Source organism: Rattus norvegicus, chromosome 19 (assembly GCF_021556685.1).
Source record: "Rattus norvegicus strain SHRSP/BbbUtx chromosome 19, alternate assembly SHRSP_T2T, whole genome shotgun sequence".
NCBI classification, from domain to species: domain Eukaryota; kingdom Metazoa; phylum Chordata; class Mammalia; order Rodentia; family Muridae; genus Rattus; species Rattus norvegicus.
In genome coordinates, this window is record NC_141552.1 from 71,790,008 (window position 1) to 71,813,857 (window position 23,850).

General features: G+C 42.8%; 1 protein-coding gene across 6 annotated transcripts in view; it reads left to right on the forward strand.

Moving 5' to 3' along the window:
- The window catches only part of Nrp1 (neuropilin 1), a 155,153-nt gene extending 132,123 nt beyond the window's left edge, over window positions 1–23,030 (forward strand). For 3 of the 6 annotated variants that reach the window (NM_001433977.1, NM_001433976.1, XM_087593870.1), the window contains 6 exons: window positions 5,020–5,079; window positions 10,429–10,566; window positions 15,333–15,604; window positions 16,037–16,133; window positions 18,195–18,245; window positions 20,159–23,030. In NM_001433977.1, the coding sequence (NP_001420906.1) occupies window positions 5,020–5,079; window positions 10,429–10,566; window positions 15,333–15,604; window positions 16,037–16,133; window positions 18,195–18,245; window positions 20,159–20,445 (905 nt within the window). In that variant the 3' untranslated portion in view covers window positions 20,446–23,030. The remainder of the gene's footprint in view (window positions 1–5,019; window positions 5,080–10,428; window positions 10,567–15,332; window positions 15,605–16,036; window positions 16,134–18,194; window positions 18,246–20,158) is intronic. The other 3 variants (NM_001433975.1, NM_001433974.1, NM_145098.2) reach the window with 2 other exon arrangements.
- The last annotated feature ends 820 nt before the right edge of the window (window positions 23,031–23,850 follow it).

The window sequence follows — 23,850 nt, forward strand, 5'->3', positions numbered from 1 at the left end:
CAAGAGGCCAGAACAAGAAGAGCAAGTTCAGGCTGTTGTCCTTTACACAGACACAGGCTGTTGTAGCAAAATGGAGAAGCCTGTGGGACTAACTTGCACTAGGTGCACAGGCCCTCTGGTAGGTGCTTTCCACCTCCACTCCAGCTTGCTTTTCATTCTGATCATGTGGTGCCCCCTTTTCACTTCAGCTTTTTCTTTTGGGCTCCATGCACATAACTTTTTATGCGGGTGCTGGGAAACAAAGGTTCTTAGGTTGTGCAGAAAGTACTTTGCTGAACTGTCTTCCCAAACCCCTTGACCCAGAGCTCCCATAGTGAATTTTAATGAGCAAAATTGAAGGTGTTATCATGTAATTTCCTAATACTGCAAGGCTGATGGCTAAACACATTAGAGCAAAAAATTTAGGGAATGTCCCTTGGTTCATTTCCAATTACTTCAAAATCTCTCCTCTGGAAGAAGGAACGAGCTCTAGGCTCCAGAGTAAAATGCAGGTTAAAAGGAAAAAAAAATCAGTCCAGAAATGTAGCACGGCTAACAAGAACGTTTATATTTAAGTCTTAACCAACTTGAAACTGTTGCCCTCTAAATTTCCAAGACACATCATATTGCTATGGGCTGTCAGTGCAAATCTTAGATAGGAATAACCACAAGCCATAAAGCGTTTCTCCAATTAATGCAGAAGCATTTTCACATCAGACAACAAGTTCTGTGGCTGATATAGAAAAGAGTTCTATCCCCAAGACAGACCTCATATAATCTTCCCAAAGTTGCCTGTAAGCCTCAGGGTTCTGTAGCCCAACACAGCCTCAGTGAAGTCCCTCATAAAAAGGAGGCATTTCAGTATCACAGAACATCCTTTTCAGTTGCCCTGTGTGGAGGGCTCTTATCCTTATGAGCCCTAAAGTGGTCAGTTAATATTGATTAGAAACAAAGGCTGAGATTTACTCCTCATATCCGAACAAATGGTCTTCTCATTTTTACATTAGTTCATGACTGAGCCAACTGAAACTGGAGCCTTTGAATGAATAGGGCAAGGCTGTTAGCCTGGAGCAAATCACGTATGAGGCAAGCTGTGCACCCCAGAAAATGTGTCATTCAGAGTGGAAACAGTGACAGCCCTTGAGAAGACAAGGTTTTGTTTTACCTACAATGCTGAAATGGTTTTTTCAGTAGAGAGAAAAAAAATCCTTCTTATTTTAAAGTTACCATGGCAAGAAAGAAAATAGTTATTTTCTTAGGCTACTATGTCTCAACAATTCTAAAAATCTGTGACCATACTTAGACTCTCAGAGGCTGACCATGTGCAGCCCACAGCCCACCAAGAGCACAAAATCCTATTCATTCTCATACTTCATTTTCATTGGTTATATTAAAGTCAAAACTAAAATGTGTGTGTGTGTGTGTGTGTGTGTGTGTGTGTGTTTTACACATAGAGAGCTAATTGGGTCAGGTGTGAGTTTAGGAGGCATGGGTTTTGTGTGTAGAAAGCTGCCTGGGGCAAGTGTGAGCTCAGAGAGTGAGTGTTTTACAGATGAAAGGTTAGGTAACTGGATTCTTAAAAAATGATTTTATGTGAGCACTGCCCTTTCCTGGAAAAGTTACACACACACACACACACACACACACACACACACACACACACACACGCCCTGCGCTCTCCTAACCCAAGCACCTCTAAGACCCTAGAGCAGTGGTTTCCATCCTGTGAGCCCCCTTCCCTGTGACAAAACTCTACTCCAAAAGTATTTACGTTATGACTCAGTTAGGAAGTAGCAATGAAAATAATTTTATGGTTGGGGTCACCACAACATGAGGTGCTGTATTAGAAGGTCACAGCATTAACAGGGTTGAGAACCACTGATCTAGTCAGCATAGACTCACATCACCCTTTCGGCTAATTGTGAGAGACTTTACAACCAGAACTATCAACTTTGGGTACCCAGTGTAATAAAAGCCAGCAGGAGTGTTTTCACTTGAACTCCAAGAGCAGGGCGTATAGAAAAAAGTTGATTCTCTCTTGAGTAAGTAAGGACATTCAGAATCTGTTCAAATACTCCTGGGATGACATGTCTGGATATAGAGGGGTACAAATATTCCAGGCCAATGCTATTACTCACAAATGATGCTGACATTCAGGTGAACTGGGTCCTGTGTTAGGGACTGGAGAACTTGTGCCTCTATGTTTTCTGGCCAAAGTTAAGATTCACTCCTGAAGTTGCTCAACTGCAAACCCTTTTGAAAGGCAGTGGGAGGTGAAATTTCACCTTGAGCCATGAAGGACCCAACAGTGGAATTCAGCTTACAGCCTGTAACAAAACTGATCATGTGTAACAGATATGAAAGTGACTGTTCACCTTGAATCCCTCTCCTCTCAGACTACTGGGAACAGTATGCTAATGTATTCTGGCCTCCATCCAATCCTGCCATCAGAAACCCCTTAACTCTCAGTGTGCCTAATCCCTCCTTTCCAGTGCCTACTTACTTCATGGAAGCCATGTGCATGTGATCCTCCTTTAGCATTTGCACTCTGGGACTTTAGCATTTGCACATGCTAGTGCAAAGGGTCAGCTCGGAAACCTCAAGGTGTACCAAAAGCAAAATATTGCACCTCTGTAATGTATCACAGCACATTTAGTGTGAATTCTGGTCTATGGAGCTGTAGGGAAGGACAGAGATCATCACAGATCTGCATGAAGTGAGGCAGAACACCCTGCAGCCTGTTTGTACCCCTACCCAAGTAGGCCAGGGTTTATACTGTGGAATAAAGATCAATTCCTTGGGGTTAGAGAGATAGCTTAGCGGATAATGCACTTACATGAGGACCTGAGCTCGGATCCCAGGATACACGTAAAAGGTCAGATGTGCCAGTGTGTACAGGTAATCCCAACACAAGAGAGGCAGACACACACACACGAGAGAGAGAGAGAGAGAAAGAGAGAGAGAGAGAGAGAGAGAGAGAGAGAGAGAGAGAGAGAGCAGTACATTTAAAGTACACATAATTTAAGGTAATGTGGAGATCAATTTGAAAAACACTCGATGCTGACCCCTGGCTTCCACACCATATCTATGTATATATGCATGGTAACACAGAAGATCCATAACCTGCACTAGAGTCTGTGTGGCAAAAACACTCAAGAAAAGAATGGCTTCTTATGCCTTTGAGTAAAAAGCAGCACAGCACTGTTTCCCAGACCCAATGAGTCAAAGACTCATCTGAGAAGCTCTGGAAAATAATTTATTTCAAGGCCTTTTCTCCCAGAGATTCTGTTCCCACTGAGGTCCCGGAGGGGATAAATAGGAAACTACAATGAGTAATCAAGGTTATTCTTGTGGCAAGTTTGAGAACACCCTTTATGGGCCTGGGAGGACTTAGTAGAGTCTACACAAGAATGAGGTATAGTGCCATGTGCTTGTAATCCCAACACTGGGGATGCAGAGACAGGAGGGTCCCTTGGGCTAGCCAGCCTGGCCTAATCAGGTCTCAGAGACAGACCCCATCTCAACAACCCAAGGTAAGATTGACATCTGAGATGAACACCTTGCTTCTGTATACTGGAGCACACACATTCATGGACACCCTCACACACATGTGTCCATGTGAATGTATCCTCATAGGCAAGCACCACACACACACACAGTGTGAGAGAACACTACTTAGAACAGCCTAGACTGATGGTGAGTGGAGGGCAGAGCAACCCTGCAGAAGAAAGTTTAAGTCTGCAAAGGCTACTGCCCATTCCCTGACAGAGATTTCCAAGAAGTCCCAGGCTGAATCAAATCTGCAAGTATTCATGTAATTACCAGTCAATCTTCAAGTCCCTTGGGATTGGGAAGAAGTGTTTATCCCCTTTGCCTTCAGATACTTCTACCACTTCTCCAAAACACTCTGAGCAGAATATTTGTTCTTGGAAAAAATAAACAGCTATGCCAAAGGAAAAGAATAAAACAGGAAGAACCACAGCCATCCATTTTAAAACTTCAGTTTTAAAAATACCTCATGGGGACTGACCTCATGACTTCCCTGAAGGCCCACTTCTCAAACTCTGGAAAGTATTGAATGCCTCAAGGTGTAGGTCAAGTTTAATACTTAAGTCAGTGAGAAGGGTATAGACCTGGTCTTTCACTCTTGAAACAGAACGCTGTATTTAGCCTTAGAATAAAGTCCATGACTCCTCATGCCTTCTGGATGCTTTATGATAAAACATGCCAGGATGTATGGCATACTTGAAAATTGCTACAAGAGTTTTCACTACCACAACCATTAAAAAGTGGGGTGTAGGGTAATGCATTTGCTAATTAGTGCAATTTAGCGCGCGCGCGTGCGTTTGTGTGTGTGTGTGTGTGAGAGAGAGAGAGAGAGAGACAGAGACAGAGACAGAGAGGGGGAGAGAGAGAGCGAGAAAGAGAGAGTGATTGTGTATCATAGAGACAATATTTATTTGTTCATTTAAAAAAGTTGTAAGCAAATGTCTTTTCATTTAATGCTGTTAGAGTTGAGACTATAGATCAATTGATATGGGGCTCCCTTTCAAGCCTAAGGACCTGAAGTCAACTCCTAGAATACACACACACACACACACACACACACACACACACACACACACACACACACACAGCATAGTAGCAACAAGCTTATAGCTGGGGTCCCCGGGACTCACTAGCCAACAATCTGGCCTACTTGTGTAGTCCTGTTTCAAAGGATCTAAGTGATATTTCTGACACGACACCTTAGATTATCTTCTGGCATCTGCATGAGCATGCCCCTGCACACTTAATGTGAATCTGCACACACAGGTAAACATGCACAAAACATACATAAAATGAAAACAAAGCAATCTTACGGTAATGTTGTTTGAATTAGATATTGTGGTAGACCAAGAATCAGTCAAATGTGATTGGTCCTGGCAGGAACTAAAGTAAGAATTTTCTGTGGGGAATGTGTAAAGATGTGAGCTTGTAACATTATTGCATGCTACCTTTGTTTTCTTACTTTGGTATGATGCTACTCTTATTTTTCAGGAGGCACCACTGTCCTGGCCACAGAGAAGCCAACCATTATAGACAGCACCATCCAATCAGGTATGAAAACCTAAAGTGTCTATATTCCATACACCCCTTCCAATCCCACTCCCAAAATAGCATCACACTGAGGTTTCTGGCTTCCATTGCTCTAAAGGCCTAGGAGAACAGCAAGGCTATAAAAGCCACATGCTTTTGGTCCCCGGTAAGCCCCAGTGAACAAGGTTCCCTTCCTCATCAGTCACTGCTGAATGACAAGTCCCAGCTACCCCCCTCCCCCAGGGAATTGAGAGACATACTTTGTTTAATTGCAGCACAGCTCTGATGTGGCCTGTGTTTGCAAACTAGAAGAAGGAAATCTCACAAGCCACAGCCTAACTATTTATTTTCATCACCATTCTGCAGAATCAAGAAGCGCAAAGTTTGTCTGTTGTGCCTGCCACAGAGTTGGCAGTTTTACAACAGCACTTACAGAGGGTGTGCCACAAGACTGGCTCAGGAAACCAAGGTTTACACTGTGCCTGGGCAGAGAAACACCCTGGGAGCATCCCCCTTATCCTCTCGCTCAGAGGAAAACCCAAGGACTCTGTACGCCCAGTGGTGCGGGTTATCAAAGGCTGCCCTCCTTTGTTTTCTGTTCGTATTCTGTGACATTCTTCCCTACAGACTCACATGAAGGGAAGCAGTTGTATAAGCAACCAGAGGGATTTTTTTTAAATACTTTGGAGTTAATCATTAGTGGAAGGTGAGAGGGTCAGCTTCCCAGATACTTTCATTTCCTTTATTGAAGTTCACTCAGCCTTGGCCTCTGCAGTCATTTATTAATGGACCGTGTGGTGTGTGTGTGTCAGTGTTTCCTCCACACTGACTGCCTCACAGAGGACTAGAAAGGACTTCCCTAATTAGCATGCTTCCTTAAAGGCCACCGTCACCATTGACCCGATTAAACTGCAAAGCAAACTTCTGCAGAACTTTCTCCCAGTTTTCAGGAGTTCAGCTGACAAAATGCTTGTTCCCACATAGCCCCAAACCCCTCAGTCACCTCAATCCACCAAGTGCTGTGTTCCTGCTCAGACCTGTTGTAATTTGACTTTGGGGCTCTAGCCTAAGATGTTGCTAGGCTCTGAACCCAGGCCCTAGCAGCCACAATAAGCTAGGTTTGGCCACCTATCCTCAACAGGTCATTCAAACAAACAAGTAATAGTGACAAGCAGAGAAAGACGATTTATTCACATTGGGAAGAGGTCCAGTGACCTGACCCTCAACTCCATCTCAGAGATTCAGACGTGGGTTGTGTGTTTAAATGGAGGGCAAGAGGCATGCCGTCAGCCTGTGTGAAGTCTTCCCAGAGACCAAGTTCTCCCTCTGGCTGGCCCAGCCTGCAGCCTTCCTCCTCCCAGAATGAGATTCACAAGGAAATTCCAATGTTGCTTTAATAGTCTGATGACAAAGGAAAAGGCACAGTGTCTGTTCGCAAATATTTTACTCTTACCTGTCTGTTACCAGGATGAAAGCCCTGGTCTACATGTCCCAAGTAGGGTTTCTCTGTAGGGTTGAGGCTGTGGAACTATGGCTCTCAATACACTGTCTTTGGCCCTCTATCAGGAAGAGGACGAGTGAATATATGAGGTTGTGATGGCGCCCTATGCACTTTAGCTGCTCATCTAGTTTCCTCTCTTGCTAGAAAGGATTAGAAGCACCCTGAAATAGTGAGCTCACCTGCTTCATCCACCTCTCTTCTCCCCTATTAAACGAGATAGCGCTCTTCAAAAAGAGTGTAAATGAAGGCATTGGCGACCACACCGGTAGAGGTTTCGATAACACGTTTGACAGGACCTCTAGGTCACGCTTGTGAAGGTCTTATAAACAAGGGGCTGTCAGCCCAATCTCAGGGTCTGCCGAAGTCAGAGGGCAGGTGTACACAGAGCATGAATCAGTAAGATTTGTTGCTACCACCATCTAGACAAGACTGGTTCAAACAGCCTGCCTGGTCATAGAGATAGACAATGTCTATATGGTTTCCTGTTTATTCCATTGTCTGAGTTATAAATCTGGTCCTCACCTCCTCACTGGAGGGTCATGCACTGTGTGACCTTTAAAAGCTATATGTTCGCTGTAACCTTCTGGTTAGGTCACTGCATGGGCCTCACAGGGAGGTAATGTGCTTCCAGACAGGTCTAGCTCAAGGTGAGGCCTCCCACACTTCACAGGTGGCCACAGACAGACCCTACTCCTTCATCAAGATTCTGTTTTCATGAGCAGTTGCAAACGAAGCAGAATCTTAAGATTCTGTTTTAAGGGCCGAGTGGGTATCTCAGTGAGTATATGTAAGCACTTACCCCTGCTGTGCAAGCTTGGGGACCTGAGTTCAATCATCAGAATCCACACAGAAACAGGGTGTGTGGAGTATGCATGGAGGTGGAGACAGGCAGATCCCAGTGGCTCACTGACTAGCAGGCCTAGCCTACCCGGCAAGTTCCAGGCCCCAGTGAGAGCCGATTACAAAACAGGATGGTGCCTGAAGAACAACATCTGAAATTTACCTCTGACATACATATAGACACATACCCATGCATGAACATGTCCACACACACACACACACACACACACACACACACACACACAGAGACAGAGACAGACAGAGAGAGATTCATCTTGAAGATTCTGATCAATATAATACACTCAGCACAGATACAATATCCATATACTACCTAGGTTGTCATTAGAGACATAAAAGGCTATTCATGCTTGGATAGACTTCCCTGTTTAATGCATTTCTCGTTGCAAAGGACTTTCACCCTCTGAGGGTCTTTCCACATCCCCACAGCAGCTCACAGTATTTTGGTGACTTATGATTGTGTGGGCTTCCGTACCACTTGCTTGGACTTTAAGACCAGCTGATAACCAAGCAGTGATCATGCTAGATAGGAACCTTGACTAGAAAATTAAATCTTTGCTTACATCCTGTGCTTAATGACCCAACTGCAGGCAAGATCCTTTCAGTAGTGCAGCTGGCATTTGCTCACAGAAGCCATAAATTTGTTTTAAGCTCAGAATATTGTTTCCTGCTATTTTTAAGAAGGGATTTAGTCCAATTATTACTATTGAATTTAATGAGAACTGTGCACAACTCCAGGGCCTGGGTAATAATTTAAAAGCTTAGCCATCAGGGTCCCTGCATCTTCATATCTCTTCTCTTCTTTCTCCATTTTCTTCTTCGTGATCCATATGAAGTTTTTTTGGTTTTTGTTTTTGACTGTTTGTTTTTCCCTCTACAAATGTCTGCTGATACAATTGTCATCACTGAGCTCCACAACCTAGATCCCAGCCCCTCTGATTTCTTTTTCTTCTTTAATAAATAAGATAGCTGTAAGTTATTAAAACAAGACAAGTAGACAAGGAGGGTTCAATACCATGTAAGGTGGATTCCTCAGTTAAATTTTAGGGCTGGCCAGGTCACTGGAAGATAAAGCTGAACCACTATTTACTGAGAAGAAGGAAAATGTAAGGAACGTCTTTCTCCACATCTTGGCCTTTTCTAAAATGCCAAATTCATATGCTTTACGATGTCATCAGAATGTTAGCCAACATAGTGCACAGTGTGGTTTTCTGGACCAGAGAGCAAATTCTATGTGTTAGCAAAGTAGATGAAACCACTTGTGAAGCTTTTCTGCCCTCTTGCATATCTTACAAAGCAGACTAAAGAAAAAACAAAAAGTCAAAACCTCACACTTTCACATCAACATTTCCTACCACGAGGTTACACAACAGTACATTCCAGGACAAGGATGTTGACCGTGCCTCTGTGGAAGTCAGCTTTGCTGCCCAAGGGCGGTAACTTCAAGAGAGATTTTTGAGCCTTATGAAGTTCCACTTCGTGCTTCAATATCTTACACATGAAAACTCCCTCTCCGTTGACACTCTGGCTGCCCTTTTGCACTAGCTGACTAGGTGCAAATGCTCACATCGTGTGACCAACTTCTCGTTTGGAACCAACTCTGCCCACCCTTTGAGAGGTCACATTACCTCCTGATTATAAGGACTTACATCCCTCCCACTTTCTTCTGATTATTCATATAGTGAGTTCCTTCCAAAATCTGATACCAGAACTTGAAAAGAATTCCTTGGAAACCAAAATGTGCAAAGTAAAGCATCCTTATCCATTTAATAAATCTTCCTATTAAAACCCCTCACGCCATTGTTCAGTGAGGAGGGTAAGGGGCACTGGAAAGAACTGGAAGAGCGATTGAAGGACTTTGTATTAAACACTTGGGCAAGTTAAAGAAATGCTCAAAGACGTGGTCTCTGCCTGACCCTAAGACAGCCCATAATAGCAGGCTTTCCTTTATTTTTGCAAGTCTTTCCAGACTCCAGTTGGACAGACACCCATGATGTGGCTCTATTCAACTCAATACTGCCATCTTGTGGATGACTAATTTCAGGCTTGCTCTGCCTGGGGACTGGACAAAGATCTCATCTTTAGGATTTTTAGCCTCTGCTGACTCCTTCCCAAACAAAACCCTATCATCGATTTTTTTTTTAATACTTCTAAACTCAAGACCCTTTCAAAGAACTGAGTTGAGTAAATGAAAGGTTTTGGGGTTAAGGATCAGTAAGGTCAAATGCCTTCCTGCAAACCCATTTATGCTTTCAACCTCCAAAGGAAACATTTGGAAGATTTTAAAAAGCATTTCTGAAGAGTCAATGTTTAAATGAATTTGGGCTTTATGTGACCTCACATTGAGGTTTTAAGTGGGGTGAACAATTTATATGCAGAAATTCACCATAAAATAAATAAATAAAAATGAACAGGCTTATTCTGAAATGAATTGACCTGATGGAAAGCACAGAAGAAAGAAAATAATCTCAGCAAAACGGTCCAGTCATTCTTTCCTGACAAAAGGCGTGGGCCATCAGCTGGCGTGATGAGAAGTGAAACTCAGGGGCAGGCTTCCTGCCAACTCACATCCCAGCGTCAGACACTTGTGGCTAATCTCTAATAAGATTCCTATCATCGATGCTTATCAATTTTTATGGTTCGTCTTCAATAATAGTATTTTTTGTATCGACTATTGTGCAACTCGGGAAAGTACCACTGATGTGTTGTACACGAGTACCTTAGAAAGTAGTCTTCCTGGAAATCTTACATAAACCCAATTTGGTGGGCCACCCATAATCTTTTTAAAGATGGACAAGAAAAAGAATGATAAAGCTAAATGTGACTTTGCAAACATTTCGGCGTGTTCATGCAACTGTTAGTTTCTTGGTAATCCTGGATTTGGTGGATTTCCCATAGCTTTAGAACAAATATGGAATTTTTAAAAAAAAACGATGCCCTGATTATTAATGGCCTTCCTGATCCTGGTGGTTAATTCTTCCCTTATGTCTGTCTGCCCTTCCCCACTGAAGAGTTCCCGACATACGGTTTTAACTGCGAGTTTGGCTGGGGCTCTCACAAGACATTCTGCCACTGGGAACATGACAGCCACGCGCAGCTCAGGTGGAGGGTGCTGACCAGCAAGACGGGGCCCATTCAGGACCACACAGGTGAGAGCGCCGTCATGGCTCCGTGTTTGGTACATCTTTAGTGGGAAGGTTCCTGACACCTGTAACTTTACGGATGATGAGAAACACTAGAAGCATTCGCTCATGTTTTCTCTTTTCTAGAATTGTCAAGCATGCATTCCTTACTGGAAAGAGGCTAGGGGCAAGAAGAAGAATTCTGATTGCATTTGGCTATGGGTTGGCCTTCCTAAAGAGCAAGTGAGCAAGGATGGGGGAGCGACGTCAGGTCGACATTAGATATATTCAGTGAACTCAAACTCATTATAGTTTTTCCAAACCTTTACCAAGGACAACTTGAACCATTTTCAGTAGAAGGGAATAAAATAACTTAAAACCAGACATGATACGTGCTGGCAATCTAGGCACTCAGAAGGGGCAAACAGGAGGATCAGAAGTTCAAGTTTACCTTGGCTACACACTGCGTTCCAGACCAGCATGGGTTATGTGAGGCCCTGTCCCAGGAAAGGAATAACTGCATGGTGGGCACTCTGTAATGCTTCATCAGTGATGTCCCCATCCTAGACTCTGCACCAATGGATCACCAGGCACAGTACATCATCTTGGTGGTGCTTCTTCTCTGTTCCCCTGATGTAAAGGGAGAACGATGTGTTATAGGAGACCTATCTCAACCTAGCCTATTTTCCCAGCTCTCTACCCATACTTTCCTCCTACAAGGAACTACTGGGACAGGAATGAGTGCAGACAGCTAATTCAGTGTGTTCCTTACCACCCTGATCCTGGTTTCTTTACCCTGCATGGAGTTCTTACACAGACTCACTTGCTACACACACAAACACACATACACACACACATACCACTACCACCACACTCCTGAATTGTATTCAACAGAGGTCTGTCAAAAGGCCCATAAGTTGAGTATTTGGGATACTGAAGAATCCCTGGATTCTCACATGCCAGCCCAGGGGGTGACTGGCTTGTGGGCTTCCAGATGGGTAGGAGGTGTTCCACCCCTTAGCCATTCTGCTGTTCACTTTTGCACGGTGAATATAAGCACAGGGTATGCTGAAGAGGCCTCTCTCTGCCACGGCCACCTCCTTTCCTAATGAGAGTGACAAGGAAATTGGATAAAATTGGACTCCTTCAATTCCGAGACACTTTCCATTGAATCTTAAGACAAGCGGTTTTAGAAAACTTAAAATACTTTGACTGTAAATGGCACTGTACACATAAATGGCATCATATTAACTAAATGCAATTAGCCGAGATGAAGGCAGTAATGGTAGAAAAATGGATGCAAAGTGAAGTGAAATGGCTCAGTAGGACCTGACATTCAAAGAGGGTGAAAAGCTATGTTAGCCAGAAACAAAAGCTAAAAGGCTCACAGAAGCGGAGTGCTAATTGAGAAAATGAAGACACAGTTCCCGACCCAGAGTCTGATAAAGTGTCTGAGAGGGGAAACACCAGCACTTTCTGCGCTGGGAAATTGGGAGAGGAGTGTGCTTCTTTGATTCATGGTAGAGAAGTCTGATTCCTTTGGACTATGTGGCTCCTTTGTTCTCCCAGTTGCTGAGTGGCAGCTAGCTAGCTCGTGCTCTCGCTCTCCCTCCCTCCCTCCCTCCAACCCTCAACTAGAAAGAGCCTCTCACTGCAAGAGAGAAATGGGATCATCTGAGACAAGGAGGCATGCCTGGCATTGAGCTGTTAACAAGGAACAGTCTAGATGGAAAGACCCATCCCCTGCCTGCTTAACTCTCATGAATGTAGGCACTCACTAGTTATTCAGGGTTTTTTTTTTTTCTTTTTTTTCTTTTTTTTTTTTTTTCCCGGAGCTGGGGACCGAACCCAGGGCCTTATGCTTGCTAGGCAAGCGCTCTACCACTGAGCTAAATCCCCAACCCCGGTTTTGTTTTTGTTTTTGTTTTTTTAAAGGCTAGAACTCACTCATACAAGAGCCGGCCCTAAGTTCTCCCTTGTAGCTGATGAGAACCTCGAACTTCTAATACTCCTGCCTCCACCTTGGATTGCTAGGGTTATAGGCATGAGCCACCATACCCAGATTTAAATGATGCTAGAGAATGAACCCAGGACTTTCATGTTTGCTAGGCAAGCATTGCACAAACTGAGCTGCAACTCCATCCCTGTGCTTTTAATAATATTTGGGAGCTAGGCACTGTGGTGCTCACTAGAATCCCAGCCCTCAGCATGAGGACCACAAGTTCAAGGCTAGCCAAGGCTGCATAGTGAAATCCCTTCTCAAAATCAATGATAATGATGAACTTTATAAATTGGATGTTGGAGCATTTTTAAATTATTATTACTTAAGAATTCCTAATTTTGAATGTAAAGGAACCTCACTGGGTTTTGTGCTCTTAACTAGAGGAGTAGATCTGTGTACCTCTTTATAAATGGTACCAGCTTCTTTCCTTCGTTCACTGAACAAATGTTTAAGCAGGTCTTTACCCCGCAGCTGCTGTGTTCAGGAAATATAGGTACACTTGGCCTCCATATGTATCTCACATTAAATAGCACATTTGCATAAACTCTACCTACATTTACCTCTAGGTAAAAAGATTTCTATTTTAATTATAGTACCTAATATAACACAAATGTTATATAGTTTTTACAGTGCATTGTTTAGGGGGAAAATGATACTTGTTCAGTATGGACATAATTTGTATTTTTTTTTATCTGAAGTTGGTTGAATCCAAAAGTTTGGAATTACCAACACAGAGGGTACATTGCACTTGTCCAAAGGGCTTGAACATAGACTTTTTATTTTTCATAATGTCCATGGATGCTGAAGGAGGATTAGGAGGAGGGCCTGATGTCTAGTTGTAAGTGGAAACCATCACACTATGGCTAGAAGGGTATCCAGGGGCAGAGGCATGCTATAAGGGTAAAAGTGAACCCAGTGAGGACTTGGGAGGCAGTTCTATAGTAAAGTGGCTCTCATGCAAACACAAGAACCTGAGTTCAGGTCTCTAGCACCCACATAAAAGCCAGACATGGCCTTATGTACTTATAATCCTGCTGTTGGGGCAACTAGAGGGTCTTTGGGGCTGATGGTCAGCTAATCTAACCATATCAGAGACTCAAAGTTCACTGAGAGACCCTGTCTTAAAACAAAGTGGAGAAGTGATAAGGAATGCCCACTATAAATTTCTGACCATTACACACACACACACACACACACAGAGAGAGAGAGAGAGAGAGAGAGAGAGAGAGAGAGAGAGAGAGAGAGAGAGAGAGGGAGAGGGAGAGGGAGAGGGAGAGAGAGAGAGAGAGGGAGAGGGAGAGGGAGAGGGAGAGGGAGGGAGAGAGATTACTCAAACGGTTAGGGAAATTTATGGATCCACTCACTGACTTAATAAGAGCATCTATGAGAGCTTAGATTGATTGCCTCGCAAAGGAAGAGAGCTGCCTACTAGAACATATAGACACTACTGAAATAAAGCGCGAGAACATGCCCACACATGCACAGTGAAAAGGTACCTCATAGGTTTACAAGCCTGTGGGCCAGCAAAGGAAGCACCCTACTGCCCTCTGAGACCTGAGTATCACATTACATTTCCAGTTACATCATGTGAGATGTGGGAGTTTGTGATTCCTATTCATAGAGCAAAGGGTGGCCCACAGGCTGTGTGTTTAGACCAGGTGGAAGCAAGAACAGTCGTTCCCACTGGGGGTGATTAAAGCAAAGCCAACAGCAAGTCCTTATGGCGCCACAAATGTCACCATTGCCAAAACATCATGTGCAAATGAGTCTCAGAAATGCAGACTTGCTTCTCCTTAGGCCAGAAGCACAGCACACAGAAGCAGGCTCACAAATGAGAATCAAACTCTTGGGCACACTCGAGAAATCCATAGACCATTAATGTGAACTAAAGGGAAAATAAAAACAATTTTTAAAGATGCCTAAGGATTGATGAGGTAGCTCAGTCATGGGGTAGGGGGGTTGGGGAGGGCTTGCTTTGTAAACACAAGTATATAAATTCAATCCCTAGAATCAATCTTTTAAAATTCAAAAGCAAACAAGCCAGTGTGGTGGCTTACACTTATTTTCCTAGCTCTAAGGACAGGTATATCCCTGAAGTTTTCTGGCTAGCTAGCCTATCCTATTTTTGGAGTTGTAACTTGTTAAGACCCTGTCTCAAAAAACAAAGTGGCTAGCACCTGAAAAATACCCAAAGTTGTTCTCTATCTTCTACAAGCATAGTATGAGCTCCCACACACATGCATGCACTTGACTATAGAAGCAAGCATGTGCATACATGTGTGCGCACACACATACACATGCATACACACAAGAATATAAACATATATACATAATAAATATGTGTATTGGAAAAGTGCAAGAGCAAAAATAACACATCAAGCAGCCAGCAGGTCAGCAGGTTCCTTCCAAGAGGAAAGTGTTCAACATCTCACTTAGTCCAGGTTATCCGAGTGTACATGGATATGCAAAAACATTTTAAAGTCAGACACTTTCTTCAAACTCTGTAAATAGACTGCTTAGACACTACGTTTGATAGTATGAAGACAGATAAAATTTGTAGCCTGTGATGCCATGATACAGGTAAACAGTACCCAGAGTCTCTTTAAAGCCTCTTTGAGCAAGGCCACCAGTGCCTATGGGGCTCCCAGTAATTGCATCTGCTCTCTCCACTGCTTGGTTCCTTGGTACCCAACCCAGGAGAATGTGTTTTATGGGTACTACTTGAGAGGAGAAAGAAAAAAAGAGCTGTAGATTTGGCTGGTCTCCCTGACACAGAGTTTTGCCTCAGCAGGAGATGGCAACTTCATCTATTCCCAAGCTGATGAAAATCAGAAAGGCAAAGTAGCCCGCCTGGTGAGCCCTGTGGTCTATTCCCAGAGTTCTGCCCACTGCATGACCTTCTGGTATCACATGTCCGGCTCTCATGTGGGTACACTGAGGGTCAAACTGCACTACCAGAAGCCAGAGGAATATGATCAACTGGTCTGGATGGTGGTCGGGCACCAAGGAGACCACTGGAAGGAAGGGCGTGTCTTGCTGCACAAATCTCTGAAACTGTATCAGGTATGAACCCTTCTACAAAGTGAGCGCTGGAGCCTTTGGGACACTGGGTTACTGTGTGAAATTCACCACCCTCAACTCTTGCCTCTGTGATGTTTGTGTTAGTGACATCTTACTGTCTCTTAGATGACAGCTGGGAAAAGAAAAGAAAAATCACGTTTACTCGTTTCAGAGATATCACAGATACCATCCCTTTTGCCCAAATATTTTCTTTCCTTTTAAAGTTTATCTTATGAAAACCGCAGAGGTCGGGATCATCTCTGCCACTGGTAGAGAAGAATGGGTAACTAACCTTTGTGCAATCTCCTCATGAATTTAACTCACATGCAGTCTCATGAACGTATGCTAAAGCTTCCACCGAGAGAGTGTTTGTGAACATTGATGCTGAAGACAGAACTTTAGTATATCATGAAAACCATCTCTTTTTTTTTTCAGGTTATTTTTGAAGGTGAAATCGGAAAAGGAAACCTCGGTGGGATTGCTGTGGATGATATCAGTATTAACAACCACATTCCTCAGGAGGACTGTGCAAGTAAGGATGGGTTTGAGCTGGAAGTGAACCAAGTCCTTAGCCCTGGCAGGATCCTTAGCATATGGTAGACTTTGCCTTGTCATTTAGACCAGAATTCACATGCAGGATAAAAGGGTCTAAACGTAGGTCAGTTCTTCACTTACTTCCTGTCTACCTAGCTACTTAGAAAGTCTGATTGACACCTCCAGAATCCAAAGACTGTAGCTTAGAAGTCACATCTGGCCTATGGTAACGTTTTGATGGAGAGTAGAACACTCAGACATCTGGACTATTCTGGTATCTGAGCATGGAAACAAAACAGTGGGCCTTCGAACATGTTGATCACAGAGAATTTAATTAAGATTACATTGTCAATGAGTCACAGATACCAACATTCATCATTGCATAATAAATAAGTAGCCACTTCTGGCTCTGCTCTAGCCGACGTGACTTGGCAGGTAATGGCCATTCAGAGATCTGCCTAACAGGGTTGTCAGGCCCTTCTACAATCCACAGATGAAAGTCGGACAGAGAAAGCCAATTCATATTCCCCAGATCTTGATCCATAATTACAAATAGCATCGCTAATGACAATGTAATAGCACAGTAATTAGTCTTAGGCTCCATTTGCTACACTGAAACTTTTGTTCTATATCATTACATAATAGTCTGTTAATTATAACAGAATGGGATAAGCCTGCTGGGCAAATTGAAGACAAAGGAGGCCAGTTGGCTGCAATGGGTTTTGGTCTTTTCTACAACTTACAAGTCTTTTATTATTATAATACATTGAATATATGTAATCCTTAAAGGGGCAATAATTTGATACCATCAATTGAAGACACCGAAGGAGCAAAAACAGTGAACAATGCTCTGCTTTTCATTCTACATAAAGAAACCTTGTCAATGCCACCATACCCAGCAGCTCTGCAAATTCGTATAGTTTAATAGTTCATCTGAGATTATTTTTGTAAATTACTCATTTCTATGGCTATCTGGCAATTCAAGTGTGCATCCCCTATAGTTAACACAGTATGTGTAATACTGTGTTCCTCTCCCAAGTGCTGAAACCAAAAAGGAGTTGTTTCAGGGATAGAAGAACAAATTCCATAAATAAAAACAACAACAACAACAATAAAAAAAAAACTCAGTTCAGGCCAGCAAGTCCTAACTGGCTATGTACTATATACAAAGCAATGTGCTAAGTGATACAGGAAATTATATGGACATTGGTCTTGTGAACTTTTTCCTACTTAGATATACCAGTAAAGAGTGCTCTGAAAGGGCTGGGGAGACAAGCTGAAGACCTGAGATAGACTAGGTACCGGGATTCCTAGAACCCAAACACAGTAGCACACATATGTTATCTCAGCACTGTGAGGAAGTTACAGGTAGATCCCTGAGCACCTGAGCCAGCCAATCTCACTGAGTTCTAGGTTCAATGAAAGATCCTGCCTCAAAAATTTAGATGAAAAGAAATTGAAAAATGACTCTTGGTGTTAACTTCTGGCCTTTACATGCACATATGAGTAATTATATAATTGTTTTACCAAATATATCTCATTGAGCAACCTAGCCAGGGGGGGCTATTAATGCCAACCACAGATGAGCCATTCATTTGTACATGTTTACGAACGTTATTGTGTGCTAGACAAGATTTTAAATTGAAGAATACAGGACTCAGGACTGTTTCCAATCCTGAGGCTCCATAGAATTTTATTTTATTTATTTTCGATAAATCACAGGAAGAAGTTTACTAGCTCAAAGAGTCATTGTGCCTTAGCAAAAGCCAGTTTAACACAGACCAACAGTAGGAAGCAACCATCAGCTCACTACACCCTCATAGTGATGGACCCATTCTCACTGTCTTCTCATTTTTCACCAGTCTTACACATTCCACAACCTTTCCCCCGCCCTTTACAGTGTCTTAATAGCATTTCTGAGCCATGTAACTAAACATTTTCCTATCTGAACTGTGGAAGCCCAGTAGAGAGATTGGAGGGTTTCTGTGCAGTTTGTGTGTGTCATATCTGTTTTTTTGCCTATTTAAACATCTCTTTTCATTTTCTTTTTTCTTGTCAGAACCAACAGACCTAGATAAAAAGAACACAGAAATTAAAATAGATGAAACAGGTAAATCCATTTCACTGATCAGCCTCTTTTAATCTCCTATGGTTTTTTTTAAGCTGTTTGTAAAGACATGTCTCTGGAATCCTAACACACTCATGTATCCAGGCAGTTCAGATAGAATGAGTCCCTGTGCTTGGCGAGTGGGTGTGGATTAGATCATTGCCTGTCCCTAGCTGCCTAAGGGATGACACTGTGAGGTTGTACTCCCAGGAGTGAGTAAACCCCATTCCTCTGTCACTGAGCTTCACCACTGAAACACAATCACAGCATTGAAAATTGTAGAGACTATACATATAATCATTTGAAGCCAACAGATTCTTGTGTCTGTTTACCTCCCAGGTGTAATCTCAAGGAGGGCAGAGAGCTTAACTTCTCTGAGGATCTTGTCCTGTTTTCTTTCCCTGGCCCCACAGTCTGTGGTGACATTGAGGATAGGACAGGAACTACTTGACACTCCATGTAACACAGTTATGTCATCTCAAACCCTCAGAGTGGTTCCATGGGACAAGTTTACTCCCATTTGACAGATAGCAGGACTGAAACATCAGTAGCACAGCTAATAGGGGGCGGGTAGCCTTGTGTGTTTGATTAGCGCTGAAATGTGTGGTTTGGGTTAGCACTTCTCAAGGCTCAGGTGTAAGACATAGTGTCATAGGTAGATAGATAGATCCTGGAAGCTTCTGAACCTGGCCAGATTTACTCACAGCTTGCACAAGCAGTGAGATACCACTGCCATCTTTTGCCATTGGAAACGTGGTCCTACTCTGTCATAAACTGATAGAAATAATGAACACTGTTCTGTGTTGTTGCAAATATTAACACATTACCAAGTCCTCACAGCTATAAACTTTATTAGAAGTTGTTTCAAAACAACCTTTCATCAAGGGAGAGCATATTAATATGCCCCCAAGGCTTGTTTTCCCCTGTTTAGGGACTCACATCTCATATTTTTAGTTTTTGCTGATTGGAATCTCAGTTGATCAGAGCACCATTAAGTAAACACCACACAAGCTGCCCATTAGCATTTCAGTCCTGCTCCTGGTACCAGGTAATTAGGCTCAAAGCTCCCATGCTAATAACTTCTCATGTTTCCACTCTAAGGCAAGCACATCCCCAGTGACTCCTTTGCAGAGCAGCGTGACGGTCTCCAGCAACACTACCAGGGCAGTGAAGACACTGATTATTAAATGTCTTCTATTTGGCACAACACAAACACTGTTTCTCAGTCCACGCCACAGCCCTTTCTGCATGACAGGAGTAGGCATTAACTTACTCAGAAAAAAGTCTCCCTTTCAGTATTACTAGCACTTGGGTTTGAGGGATGTTCATGGTTTTCTGTGTATAAACCCATGGGGACACTAAGGAGCAGCATCCCGTAGAGGCACTGTACTGAGACTGCCTGGGGGTTCAGGCAGATGTCAGAATGCTTAAATCTACCCACCGAACACACTAGATATCTGTGTGACAGAGATTTGACAAAACTTTATGCCTGCACATCTGAGGCTGAAGATGCAGCTCAGCTGGTGCAACGCTTGCCGAGCATGCACTAAGCTTTGGGGTTAACCTACAGCAACATGTGTATTAGGCACAATGGTGCATGCCTACAATCCCAACACCAGGGTGGTGAGGATCAGCAGCACAAAGTCATCCTCTGCTATGTGGCAAGTTTGACAGCCTGGGCTTTTGTGGCCTTGTCTCATCATGACTAGCTGGATAAGAACTATAAACACATCTGTCAGTCTAAAGTGATTTAGACTAATCCATCTCTAAATTACAGCACACTCACCTCCCACCCCTCCAGTCCCCAGATACTGAAATATACAATGCCTCCTAGACCCTTTCCTTTTTGCCTGATTTTCTGTGTACTCACATGTAGCCTCTCAATGTTCATGAGCCATTCTTGTCTCCTTCCTTAGGGAGCACCCCAGGATATGAAGAAGGGAAAGGCGACAAGAACATCTCCAGGAAGCCAGGCAATGTGCTTAAGACCCTGGACCCCATCCTGATCACCATCATAGCCATGAGTGCCCTGGGGGTGCTCCTGGGTGCAGTCTGTGGAGTTGTGCTGTACTGTGCCTGTTGGCACAATGGGATGTCGGAAAGGAACCTATCTGCCCTGGAGAACTATAACTTTGAACTTGTGGATGGTGTAAAGTTGAAAAAAGATAAACTGAACCCACAGAGTAATTACTCAGAGGCGTGAAGGCACGGAGCTGGAGGGAACAAGGGAGGAGCGCGGCAGGAGAACAGTGGAGGCGCAGGGACTCTGTTACTCTGCTTTCACTGTAAGCTGGGAAGGGCGGGGACTCTGTTACTCCGCTTTCACTGTAAGCTCGGAAGGGCATCCGCGATGCCATGCCAGGCTTTTCTCAGGAGCTTCAATGAGCATCACCTACAGACACAAGCAGGTGACTGCGGTAACAACAGGAATCATGTACAGCCTGCTTTCTTCTCTTGGTTTCGTTTGGGTAATCAGAAGCCAGTTGAGACCAAGTGTGACTGACTTCATGGTTCATCCTACTTGGCCCCCTTTTTCCTCTCTTTCTCCTTACCCTGTGGTGGATTCTTCTCGGAAACTGCAAAATCCAAGATGCTGGCACTAGGCGTTGTTCAGTGGGCTCTTTCGATGGACATGTGACCTATAGCCCAGTGCCTAGAGCATATTAGCATAACCACATTTCAGGGGACACCAATGTCCGCTTTTGCATCGCTACGTGCAGCGAGCACAGGAAAAAGAAAAAAGAAAGAAAGAAAAAGAATTAGACTATTTTGTTTGCAAAGTACTGTGGCCTCAGTACCCATCTAGCGTGTCAGCTCTGTTTACCAAGCAATACCGACAGATTTTTCTTGATGTTTTCCAGTGTTGTACTGAATCTCGTGTTTGTGACCTCCATTCAGAGATACCATACCCTGCAGCCACCAAACTGCTAGCACCCGGGTGTCCCGCTGATGACCACCACAAAAGTCTTCGGCACTGGCTAGTCTTCGTCCTCTCAAGTGCCTTTTTGTTTGTGTACTGGTTCCTTGTGTCCCGTGGATGACCCACTCTGTTTCTGGTGAAAACCCTTCTCTTCAATCAGACCTGGTGGCCCACTGACTAAGAAGAAAGTATATTTTAGTGTGCTATGCCAACCCCGGGAAGGCAAGGGCTCTGAAGACCTGGCAATGTGGCTTAATCATTCTGATTTTTTCCGAAGTTCAATGTCAATGTCTCTTGACCCTTTGTATAAAGCTGCAATGTTCTCTCTCGTTCTTTCCTATGGGATGTATTTTCAGATACAAACTCTCAGTTCTTTCTTTCCTTCTTCTCTCCTTTTTGCCTCTGGAAAGCGAAGCATTTGCCACTGTCCAGAATGAACCTTGCAGCTTTAACCTGCTGGCGATGGCAAACAATTTTACTAGACTTTATGTTTTAAGATAATTAAATAAGGGGAATTCCTAACTTTGTCCTCCAGAGTCTAACTTTGGGTTTCTTGTTAACTGGTTAAAGTGACAGTATCTTTTTTCCTTAAGCCACATGCTTATACATTCTGATTAGACTGATGTCTGATATAAATGTCTGCATCTAATGGAAATCATAAGTTGAAAGAGAAAAGAGTACCAACTGGCTTTCAGATGAGACCCGCAGGAAGCACTGTATAAAATCCCCAAGTCTAAAAGGATGTGAAAACTTTACATCCAAATATGCAAAATGAGCCCTGAAAAACCTTCTTGTTTTGTTATTAGGTCAGAGGAGGATAATGAAAAGAATAGCTCATTTAAGAAATAAACAATTATCATGATGCCTGAGGCAAAACAATTTTAAGACCAGTCACAAGGGGTACATAAAACCAAACAAATGTTTAGAACAATCCATTCAGCAGAAACCCTGAGAAAAATAAATTTTAATGAATGCTTCTAGAAACATCCAATGGCTCATAAAGAAAAAAGCCTACCTTAGGACTGGCAAGATATTGGCCTCGACAGCACAGAGAGGTAATATCTTAACCCAAAGCAGCTTCCGGCTGGTGAATTTCTGTCTTGATGGGCTGTCCATAAGAACTCCCAGCTCTTTCCCTTCCTAGTGTGGCTGCAGGTCTCCCTCAGTTACATTTCTTAGAGATCACATTTGCTTACTGGACAAATGGTTTTTGTTCACGCTGGTTTAGTGAGATTTGAGAATGTCTTTTTTTCCAGGGAAGTATTGATCACTAAAATAAAGGATATGTTTTTATTCCCAGAGGCATCAAATTCACTTGTTATAATCATTCTGGGGGGAAAAGCATTAAGTAAGACTTTGTTTCTAAGGCAACAAACTTGACCAGTGTCCTCAGCCAAGGAAAAAATGATACTGCAACTTTAAATTTTAAAGTACCTTGCACTGATAAATATATTTAAAAGTTATATGTTTATAAAGTTATTAATTTGTAAAGGCAGTGTTACAAAATGTTCAGTTTATATTGTTTTAGATTGTTTCGTAATTTTTAAAGGTGTAAAATAACGTATTTTTTCTTTATTGAAATCTATAAGACTTTCCGTAGTAAGATGTCTCGTTTTTTCTGGTATATTATTGCTTCATGTTTTGTACCCTCATAAAATTTTGTGCAAATTTTTTTTACAGAAATTTTTATTTTCTATGATGATATGTATGACACTTGTAAATTGTTTCAAAATGAACAGCGAAGCCTTAACTTGAAATTTGTATTCTCTGAGTAGCATAAAAACCACCTAGAATGAACTGTAACTTAAGCTCGAAACTACACATTCCAAAGAAGCAGTTGAATTAAACATTTTCATAAAAATCCCAAACCTGATGGCTATTATTCCATTAGCTCTGTTCTTGTTAAAGATGTCGGGGGTCATCTCACTGTCTAGTACCTTCTAAGATTTAAGTTATCTATCTTACAGTGGATAGAGAGCAAGGAGACCCTTTCCAATAGTGGGAATCTGAAACCAGGGCTTCAGAGCTGTGCGAGGCAGAATTGGCCTCCAAGTGGACATTTTTTCCCACCCAAATTACACCAGTTTTTATATCCACATGATGAAGTTGGTTTTATGATTTTAACAGATTACTTTTGGTGAGTTACGCATCTGTAAGAAATAGGTAGGGAATGTATACATTTACATACTAATTATATATTAACATTAGGGAAAGGGGAAAACTGAGCATCCTGTTACAACTGTCTATTTGGTAAGCCTTGGGGAAACAAGATGCCTATTCCTTTGGGGAGCAAAACGATAGAAAAAATAATGACATGGCACCCCCTCCCCCCTAAAAGGACAGAAAGTGTTGAGTCGAAACATGTTACAGAGTTCCTTTAGAAAGCTTGTCACAACAAACTAGCAGAACTACCCTACCGCCCCACTTCCACTGGCAGAAAACCTCTGGCCAAAGAGCACTGGAACATGAGGTGGTACCGTACTGCTTAGGGCAGTGAGTCAATGTTTTTTCTACTTCCTGCTTTCCTGGATACTGAAACCGTATCCCAGGACTTAACCAAGAGTACAGAAAACTCTCTACTGTGTGTGTTTTTAGATCTTTGCCTAGAAAGGAGACAAAACCAGGAATTACTGGAATTCAATTCTACTGTCATTCAAGGACATTTCCAGAAAGCATGATGCATGCAAG